This window comes from Lytechinus variegatus, chromosome 4, assembly GCF_018143015.1.
Source record: "Lytechinus variegatus isolate NC3 chromosome 4, Lvar_3.0, whole genome shotgun sequence".
Lineage (NCBI taxonomy): Eukaryota > Metazoa > Echinodermata > Echinoidea > Temnopleuroida > Toxopneustidae > Lytechinus > Lytechinus variegatus.
Genome location: NC_054743.1, coordinates 11,375,487 through 11,386,843, shown reverse-complemented (window position 1 = coordinate 11,386,843; position 11,357 = coordinate 11,375,487). Strand labels below are relative to the sequence as shown.

General features: G+C 35.1%; 1 protein-coding gene across 1 annotated transcript in view; it reads left to right on the top strand.

Moving 5' to 3' along the window:
• Positions 1–927: 927 nt before the first annotated feature.
• LOC121413386 (prickle planar cell polarity protein 3-B-like) overlaps positions 928–11,357 on the top strand; it is a 60,101-nt gene continuing 49,671 nt past the window's right edge. The window contains exons 1-2 of the mRNA XM_041606182.1: positions 928–1,053; positions 7,498–7,583. Of these exons, the coding sequence (XP_041462116.1) occupies positions 943–1,053; positions 7,498–7,583 (197 nt within the window). The 5' untranslated portion in view covers positions 928–942. The remainder of the gene's footprint in view (positions 1,054–7,497; positions 7,584–11,357) is intronic.

Here is an 11,357-nt window from a genome sequence, read left to right as displayed (position 1 = left end):
GAGAAGTTTGCAGGAATTTTTCCAAGGTTAAGGATATTTTTGCATTGTAAAGGCAGATAACAAGCACTTTCCCATCCCAAGAGTACTCTGGAGTATGGTCCTGTATGTCAAATTAGTGCCCCATCTGTTGCATAGACCATTCTACGGATGCTCATTTACTTTGAAAACCTTATAATGTCCGGTTCGGGTGGGTACGAATGGGGAAGTTCATTGTTGGGTATTTTGGGTTCTGAACGGGTTCTCTTAAATCTCTGTGTATTTGGGGGATCGAGTCAGTCTGAAAGCTTCTTATGTTTCTCTGTCTCTCTCTGTCTATCTGTCTCTCTCTCTTTCTCTGCTTCTCTCTTTCTTTCATAGGTTCCAGGGTTATAGAGAGAAAGTGTACTTGCCTTCCAAACTTTCCTCGGTTGAGTGATGGAGCGGTCTTGTGAAGGTGATCCCTGGATATATTGTGTGTGCTGATTTGTATTCTTTCCCTCCTCATTGGGGAAAGTTGTAAACAAGTTCTCAACTTTTATTACATCTCGTCAAGTTGAACTACATATCCAGGGAGTGTCACCTGTGCGTCTCTGGTCCAAAACTTTGTCATGGTATAGAGGTTTTTATCAAACCCTGATGCTTATGTGCCTTGAAACTTGTATTTTGTGTATAGGCTACAGTGTCGTCAGCCAGAACTTTTGGAAGACGATTAACTTCCAATCTTGTGCTTGTAGAGTCTTTTATTGCTTTTGGATCATTGGCTACATATTTATGGATCAATTCTCTCAGAACCATCAATTCTTGACGCTTGGAGTTATAACTCAAGGATTAGCCGTATGATGTCTTTGTCCATCTTCTTATAGCAGTATCAAAACTTCAGTTCATATGGTTTTATTTGTAACTGAAAAGCAAACCCAATGGGTATAAAGTTTTACCAATCAAACTTTTGGATGCTACTGCTAGATGAAAAGTGATTGTTCAGATGTGTTCATCTTCAATACCAAGATGTTTAGAAAATTGAGACGAGCTTTCAGTGTCAAGAGCATTCTGTCACATAACATAAAGAAGAGGCAGGTAATTATTGTTTTGTATTCTTGAAGAATTTGTGGTTTCTTATTGTTCTACAGTATTGATGCATGCTCATGTGACACTCCAAATCTACTAACCTGGCTTTTGTATAGCACTTCAAGGAATGGTTACCTACCTACCCTGGCTAAATGATGATCAGTTTTTTGCCGTATAGGGAAGTTACCGAAACCAAAAAAGCTGGTCATCTTGCCAGACTTGTTGCTGATTAACTTTTCATTACACTTAATGATCACTCCATTATTCACTAGACAATGGCGCAACTTTTTCAAATGCCTAATAGAGATATCTCGGTGATATTAATGGATAAATTGTAGAGATATAAATTGATATATCATCCAAAAATTGTTATATTTTAGAAAATAAAGATTTTTTATAATATTATGTGATTGTATTAAAGGTGGCATAGTGAAATATGTATGTGAGATGTGATGTGAGGATTTTAAACCACTATTATTCAGGAGTCATACCCTTTCAGTATTTCAGGTATGAAGTATTTTTATGACTGAAAGAGTGGGCCCTTGTGACTCGTAGGTGATGGAATAGTTTGTGTTTTTTAAGAAATGATTTGTAGCATTGTGATAGTTCTTACAGGTAATGTGTTTCATATTTACAGTAAAACAAGTATTCAAGCTGTATGGTTGAAGCTCAAGGAATATTTGTCTTCTTTAGAAACAGAGGGCACTAACCCACATCACTTCCAACTGATATCTCTAATGTCTTTTTTACACCTTACAAATGATTCAATCATGGATATCACTAAGTTTGGAACCAGAATGCCTCTAATACGATGTAAAATCTCATGCGGTAACCGCTTTTCAGCTCTGAAGGTTTTTATCCTCATGTTTTCCGATGTTCATAGTGATGTTGGAAGCGTCTGCTGGCCTCTATCACACTGACTTTGTGGCTGTCATCATGAAATCCAAGTCCTTGTCCTTCCCCATGTCGTCTATACCATGGTAATTGTGTGATTAGTATTGAGTCAGTAGGGAACATGTTTTTTATCACTAGGATTGGAAGAGGGCCATCACCGTGTTCATCCTCCGCTGCACCTGTCTCACACATTTTTTAGCAACATGAAATCAGGCAATTATGTTTCCTCCTACCATGTCCGACAGAAGGTCACAAGTTCACAGTTCTACTTTTTCCAGTTTTCACATTTCATCTTTCTTTATATCTATATGAAAGGAAAAATCCTTTTCCCTGCCATGTCCGACAGAAGATTAAAAGTTCACAATTCTGCTTTTCATGTATAACATATTTTTATGTACCCTAGATGAAAAAGGGAAATCATGTTTTTCATGTCATGTTGACTGAGACCAAAAGTTTGCAAATCTAGCTTTTATCATTCTCAACAGGGATGATACTTGATAGGCCTATTCCAAGAATAAAAGAAAATGAGTAAGATGTAGATATATAATCACAGTTTAAGGTCATCTGCTGCCCTGGTTTCTTTTTCTTTCTTTTTTCTTGTTGCCTTGCTTTTGAGAGATATCATGCCAACCTGACCCCAATCCAGTAGCAAGGTCCCTATAAACTGACCTTTTTTTAAACATACCCCCCCCCCCCATACATCAAATTAGTATATTGGTTTACAGATATGAGAATTTTGAGGGAAAAAGTATTTTGTGACACCCAGTCCTTCCAAGGCTGGATTTCTTTTTTGCCATTTGCTAGTAACATATCTTAATGTTTCAATATCGATACTTTGTTGAAAGATGGATGGTTTCACAACAACTGTTCGATGGCCCTGCTCTGGGTGTGCTAGTCTTGATCTCTGGTACCATCATGTTACACAGATCTCAATGTCACTCTGAATGTCAGGTCAAAGGTCGGCTCTCCCAGGATGCTCAGAGAATAATGATGATGTTTACTCTATGTCAAACAAATCCATGATGTGTTTATATTTGACAGTATTCCGCCCCAAGGTCATTGGTCCTATGTAACAGAACACCAGAAATAACAGAATGTCCTAAAATGGATGAGAATCCTAGTGCTTGGACTTGAAAATGAGAATATACCTAGTCTGGTATGTAAGAAGATAGTAATGGTAGCCAGTCTGTTATTTATTTAGATTTACTTCCATTAATGTATTACCTATAATGCTCCCTCCACCTTTTCCTCTCTCTTTACTCTTTCCCATCCACAAGCACCTCAAAGTTTCTATTTGTTCTTGCTCCCATTACTCCTCTTCCTCCACTTCAATATACCATCTCCTCCTCTCCTTTCTCCTCATCTTCCTCTACCCATTTCTCCTCATCTTCCTCTACATCATCTTCATCCTCCCTATTCTCTTTCCTCCTTGTTTTCCCCCAACTCCTTTCTTCAATAGTATTCTGTTGTAGCAGGTATAGAATAGGCCTATCCTTAGCAACACATGTATGCTTGATGAATGATGACAGTAAATAGGTTTGATACCACTCCAGGGGAGTATTTCATCAACATTTTTGTCCGACAAGTTGTCAGATCTGACATCTTTCTCTGACTCTGATTGGCTGTAAGGCACTGTTACCATGGTAACTGTCGGATAAAATGGGACTTGTCGGATAAAACGTCCGACAAGTCCTTTCATGAAACGCTCCCCAGGCTTACATCCAAGTTTACATCAGAATGTCTCCTCCTGTAGAACTCATTACTGTCTATCAAGGCTTTATCCTGCACCATCATCATCTTCATTGCAAGAAGGTTTCTCAAAGACATTGTCATTACATAGATTAGTGTCCTGTTTGTGTCTCCTTGGTATTTGAAGCTTTTGATTTTCTTTAGGGTCATAAGAGTATGATGAAAATTTGTGGTCTAATTATTTGGAATTGTAGTCAGGTCTACATACATGTGATAAGTTTCATTTTCTTGTAATTTATCAAATACAAAGGCCCCAACAAATCTGCATTATAAGAAGAAAAATAAAACAATATGAAAATGTGCAAGAAGCCATAACTTCCATTTTCTAAGAGAATGCAGTTTGAGATAGAGGTATCACAGAACTGATTAATTAAAGACATTAATTTAGTCATAGATATTTTGATAATCCATTTGAATAAAATCATGTGCCACCAACATAAGAATCAAATTGTCTTTGAGTATACCGAAGATGAAATATGAACCTCAAGATATTTTGTTCAGATCTGTCATCAACAAAGTAGATATAGTTGTCACCAGGTAATTGTATCAGGTTCACCATATGTAGTCCATGGTTGTACAATCCAGGAGGTTTTTTGTGTTGAAACTATGAGAGGTATGACCATGGTCATGGCCAATTGCCTGGTATACATTTCCATAATAGATATGTTCACATGACAATAAAACGGTATGTTGCTGAGCCTCAAGAGTTTTGTGTACACTAAATTACTGAAGTTGATGTAATTAACCGTTGGATTAGATTTTGAAAAAAAAACAATTACACAGCTACAGTATGTATATTATACCAATGAAAAGTATTACTACAGTATTACTTACCAGATAATAGCACATTAATGTAAAGTTTGCGTATGATTAATTGCCCCAAGTAAAAAATACCTTGCAGGTATTAAATTATCTAAGTCATTCCTGTCATTTCATAGATAACTTCATTACCTGTATGTTAAAGAGAAAAGCCTTCTACACTTCTTGCCATAATGATTGACTGATATAGCTACTTAATATTTATAGCCTTTCGGATGAACCCGACTGTGTAGTTTCTATTTATGTCTATCAGTTACATTTGATCTGTATGTGATTTCTTCTGAGATAAGTTACAGCATTACCAACTCAAAACTGAGTAAGAAATATCTTCTTCAAGGTCATTAATCCATGGGTGCATGGGGCTGCTGTAACTGTTTTAAAATCAACAGTTTAGCATTTTTATCCAATTAATATTTTTACTTTTTTTCAAATCTCCATGTATTTTTGTTAAATCAATATTTTTTTTACATTTTTGTCAAATCAATACTACTATATGTTTTCAAATGAACAATGCCACAAATTTTCTCAAATGAATGAATGATTTTGTTTTTTATTTTGTCAAGTTACTTATTTCTGGAAGGGTTTTTGCTTGCATATTCCAAATATTGATTTTGTTTTATATGATGATGAACAACACTGGTCTATGATCAGAGAGAACGACACACATTATGTTAAAAATACTTGTACATCACATAATTTGAAAACTTTGAAAATTAATGACAATAAGAAAATTTGATACGACACATATACTGGTAGGCATTGACCAATTAATTTAACACTGGTGTACATGGGTCTTATACACTAAATAATCTCAATATCTACCATTATGTCATAATGCTTGATGAACTCCTCTCTACACACTTCTAAAATCTCTGATTTTACAGTGTATGGAAGACAAGAATATAGGTTATAATAATATAGGGTATTTATATTGCGCACATATCAACCTTGTTAAGTGCTGAAGGCGCTCCTATATTACCCGGCTAAGCTAGGCATTCACAGCGCACATAGCTTCTTGAGGAATTACTTCCTACCGGTACCCATTTACCTCACCTGGGTTGAGTGTAGCACATTGTGGATCAGTTTCTTGCTGAAGGAAATAACGCAATGGCTGGGATTCGAACCCACGACCCTCGTTTTCAAAGTCCGAAGACTAATCCACTGGGCCACAACGGTTATCAATAACTTTGCAGTGTTGATCCATGTGATGGTTCATCAGTGACATTCTGTCCAATTATGTTGCAGTACTTTGAATGTAGTGTCCTATTCCCTATAATCATTTCAAAGATTGATTAATTCAATTATTAGGGGACATGAATCACTACCCTTACCCCGAACCAATCAGATCACATCAATCAAGGATTGGGTTATTAGATTCCAAATGCAATATAGGGGCAGGAAGCAACCAATGCAGTAGGTCATGTCCTTAATATTGGGTTTTTCTTCTGAGGGTTCCATGCTCAGGCGACAATTGCTCCGATGGAAAATCTGCACATTAAGTCAAACATAAAACCTTACCTCCTAAACTAAACAAACCCCAATCCTTATCTTTGCATTATTCTGAACCAACATCTCTTTTTACAATCCTAACTCTAACCCTATGCCGTCTGAGATATTAACACCAGAGAAAATGTGGCAGGAGCAAATGTCACAGGAGCAAATGTCGCAGGAGAAATTGTCACAGGGGCAAATGTCGCAGGAGCAAATGTCGTGTCACCCTTCTGAGACATCCATAGAAGCCCCCAAACATGATCCTAATTTATTGAAGGATACTTTTTATCACTTCCTGATTCTATCTGAAGTGTTAAGCATTGGCATTTCCTTTTCATGTAATAATATGTCTTGGGAAATATATGGTTGGCCACATTCCCTCTTTGCTGATATAATACTGTAAGTTGAGCTTTTTCAGTATGGAAACACATAATAAATGTAGGTTATTTTCAGAGACCATTTTGCTACACCAACTGAGTAAAATTCACTTGTATTGATAATAAGTTAACATCAGCAGTAGATAGCAATGGTTTTATATACTACATGATTAACCAATAACTTTTCTGTACATTGTTCACTGTTTGTACTTTCTTTTTAATGATGTCTTCATGTTTTTATTTGTTGTACTATCTCTAGCTCTTAATAAATTCACCAACAGAAAAACCATTTTATCTTGCTGGGTGATCTGCATGTAGCCATCAGCTAATAATATGTCTTGGGAAATATATGGTTGGCCACATTCCCTCTTTGCTGATATAATACTGTAAGTTGAGCTTTTTCAGTATGGAAACACATAATAAATGTAGGTTATTTTCAGAGACCATTTTGCTACACCAACTGAGTAAAATTCACTTGTATTGATAATAAGTTAACATCAGCAGTAGATAGCAATGGTTTTATATACTACATGATTAACCAATAACTTTTCTGTACATTGTTCACTGTTTGTACTTTCTTTTTAATGATGTCTTCATGTTTTTATTTGTTGTACTATCTCTAGCTCTTAATAAATTCACCAACAGAAAAACCATTTTATCTTGCTGGGTGATCTGTATGTAGCCATCAGGTAATATGATGGTGGTCTTCTGTCATCCTCTGAGGGATTATGTCTTGGAATCTTTGGTAGGGGGACAGGGAGGGCTCCCGGTGCCATCTTTAATGATAAAGGAATATATAGGAGTATGTACTATCAAAAGAATTCAAGATAAACCTTAATGCTCTGTCATGAAAAACAGAGATGGACCAGTTTTTAAATGTATTATAATTGAAATGATATTTCACTGATGCTTCATCATTATCTCTATTATTACAATCACCTTCATCACCATCACCACCATCATCATCATTGACATCACTATCATCATCATCATCGTCATCATCATCACCATCCTGGTCAGCATTGTGCAGTGACTGCATCATCGTCGTCATACATGTCTTAATTCTTTTGGAAGATCTTATTAATCTTTAGTTTTTATGGTTTTGTTTTTGTTTTCTTTTCAGAATTCAGCCTTTGAGGAGGTAGATAAAGGGCAGCCATGTTTGAGCTGTGGTGATAAGTGCCTAGGATTTGTGCCCCATAAATGGAGGTAAGACTTCTAGCAATATCAATGAATTTAATTAGTAACTACAGATTGCAAAATAATGCTAGAATCACACCAACAATTCTGACTTCATACCAACCAAAGACTAATGCTATTTTCAATGACATATCATCTGTCCATTTGGAGTTGGTTATGTCAGTATGACTGTAACATAACTTAAGTCAAAGGAGAGACTTAACGACATAATATCTTGTTAAATTTACAAACAATGTGATATGAAATACCAAATGCTCCTTTGAGTGTAACACCACTCAAAGCCTTCAATATAACTCAAGACTATAGAGCCATGTTATCTTCATTCACTCAGTCATGTCCACCCATCAACATGAATGATTCAAAAGAATTGAACCAACAGGTTCACTCTAAACTTCACAGCTTTAAAATGAATTCAGATCGTCTGAGAATAGTTACCAGCTGTAAATTGGATTTATTTTTAAAGCGAAGGATTTATTTTTTAAATCTCGAATGATAAAGATTCAAAACGGTTAGCTTTGAATTTGAATTACACTAGAGTATAGCAAATGGGAGAAACAGTTTTCAGTTTTTTGTCCTTCCATGCCATATTCTCAAATTTCAAACCACAAGACATAACAAATATCTGCATAAATTCCTTGAGTTGTATATTTGTTTTTTTTAATTATTTTGTACATCTTGTTTTGAACAAAATATTGGCGAATGCCAGTTACATTCTAATAAATTCAGTTCAATTCATATAAAATTTTGAAAGTCCTACATGTACAAGAGACAATTTGCTCACATATCTGTTATGGAATGGATATGAATGATTATATACCTGTCTAGAGTTTAACGTGTTCTAGACCCTCTAGGTTACATTCCTTTCTCAGATGGGTTCTTATAAGTACAGGGACACCAGGTGAGATGCTCAGGTCAAAGGTCATCATATCCGTCTGTAGACCTGGGGGGTGTTTCACAAAGATTTAAGTATGACTTAGGTCGCACTTAAATGTCGACGCATACATGATATGCAACGCGCAATCTTATTGATCAATACGCAGTAGTGCGCGTCCTCTTGGCATGATCTGACCAATGCTGTCATGCCTTTTATACTGCGCGCAACTAGACATTTAAGTGCGACTCTAAGTCATACTTAAATCTTTGTGAAACACCCCCCAGTTCTACAAAACATGGAATGCTAATAAAGCAGATCTAGATTATAAGCTTAGAATAAATTCTCTACATTATTTGGAAAAAGGATAGACCATGTCACTAAATTTTGTTTCGAGCTTAGAATAAAGTCTCTGTTTTTAGAAAAAAACATGTACTTTAAACAGTATTTAGTATAAAGCCAACCAACAACATGCATTTTTCGTATACGTGTTACTCTCTTTCAATATCATTGCTTTATAATCCAGGGGGTGTTTCACAAAGATTTATGTATGACTTAGAGTTGCACTTAAATACCGAGTTGCGTACGGTATGAAAGCTTTGACCACATTGGTCAGGTCGTGTCATGTGGACGCGCACTACTGCGTATGTATCTATAAGATCGCGCGTTGCATATCACGTATGCGTTGACATTTAAGTGCGACTTAAGTCATACTTAAATCTTTGTGAAACACCCCCAGCTTGGTGTTTCATGAAGCTGTTCTTATCGTTTGAGCGACTTTATGAATGACTGGTGATTTTTTCTCCTGGTAAATGATACACACAAGATTTTCATTGATGTTGATTTAGTTCCTAAAAAGGCTCACCATTTATTTGTAAAGTCACTTGTAATTTATGAACACCTTTTTATAACACCCACCTGACATTGTAAAAACAATACCTCAATTCTTAAAAAAAACAACCAAAGATTGTGTTTGGTCTGTGATTGCATTTAAAAGTAATATTCCCTTCCAAGCAATTTGTCTTAATAATAGTGTTTTCTGTCCGCCCACCATGTTTATTTTATGTTGTTACTTTCTAAATTGAGTGATATTAAAGTGTAGAATATTAAATAGCTCTTTAGCTCATGTAGAGAAACTGTTAACATTTTTTCCCTTCTTCCTGAAATCATTGTTGATTATCAAGATTCTATTGATCCTAAACATATTTAATCTGATTTTGTTGTAATTTATTCTTACAATATTGTGGATTCACTTTCATGCATTCTTTCTTGATGTCGGCCCAGTGTACATGTAAGGTACATGCTGGCTATCCTTCTACATTTGTAGAATGTGATCCTTTGATCCTTCTACAATGATAAAAATATACAATGTTTATAAAGTGCTTATTTCTCAAAGTCATTCTATTTCTTTTTGGCAGAGAAGGGGCAGGTTCACAAGATGCTACTTAATATGCTCTCTAACTTTCATGAATTTGAAATCATTCAGGATTGGTTGAAAGTATCGACCAGTCGAACTCTTCAATTTAGATTGGGATCTACATGTAAATCTTTAAAAAAATAATTTCAATTTTGATGATAAATCCTCAGGAATTTAGTTTAATTCGAGAGTTAAAATTATTGTAACTTCAATGGGAAGATGATGTAGATAGTTTGAAATTTACAAAAATGAAAAAGAAATGATTAAAGCAATGAAGAAAGATTCATCTTTTTCAGAATGTATACCATGTTGATCAAGTTTGAATTGAAAAGAGAAATTATGTATTTTTCATATTTTAAAGATAATTGCCATTGGCCATTCAGTACTTCTAATTTCATCTCATATTCACATTATTCACATCCTTGAAAAAAACATCCTGTATATACATCACATTAAAACATTAAATTAAATATTAATGGTATTTCGATTTTAGACTTAAAAAAAGGAAGAAATATGTTTCAAAGTTGCAGAAAGTGAAACCTTTTGAGTTCATTGGTCTAAGCTTTAGGATAAGCATCAATCTTCGTAGAGACCTTTCTTGTTGACGCTCATGTAGAGAGGAAGAGCGCTTCTCTCCCAATCAAAATTGATGTCTGTTTCACCAATGTGATGTGACAACTCATTTTGGCGGGTCATGCCGCTGCAAATATTTACCCAATTATGGGATAAACGATGAGATTTTTATTGAATTCTCAAAATGCTCTCTAGATCCTGTAATATTGAAATGTGAGACTTTGGGGAAGTAATGAGAATTTGATGAGACTCGTGAAATCAATAGACTCTTGAAATTCACTTGTTGCAGATCAAGTGGAGTCACCAGCCCTAGCTCTCTCGAGCGAGTATTTGCTTGTTTTATCTATTTTAATGATAAATTTATCAAACTAAGCATCTCAACTTAATTTATCTTTAATAGTGAAATGAAAAATAAATAGAATTCATAGTTAAAATTATTCAAATTTTATATTTCTAATTTACATCTTTGTAAAGAAATTTCTTTCATAGTATTTAATTCTTCTCTAATATTAATGAGCTGGCTATTTGTCATTTTTATCAAATGGAACTTGAATGAAATATATGTATATCAATCTATCTTTATCTGTTCACAGCCCTTAACCCCCACTCCCCCCCCCCCCCCCCCCCCCCTCTCTCTTCCCCTCTCCTCTCTGTCTTGCTCTTTTTTTGATTTTGCTTGAATGAAATGTTTAGGAGGGAATATGAATTACAAGCAGATATATTTTTAGAAATGCAATGCCTGATATAATATTTCACCTTCATTGAAATACAAACTGTCTCTGACAACACATAACTGTACTTTATACTTCTTAACATCTATAACAATTATATTTCATATGTTGTATGGATTTGAGATAACCTTCAGAGTAGGATGGTATTTCTGTGTCAATATTTATTTGTGAGTTTAACAGAAATGGCGTAG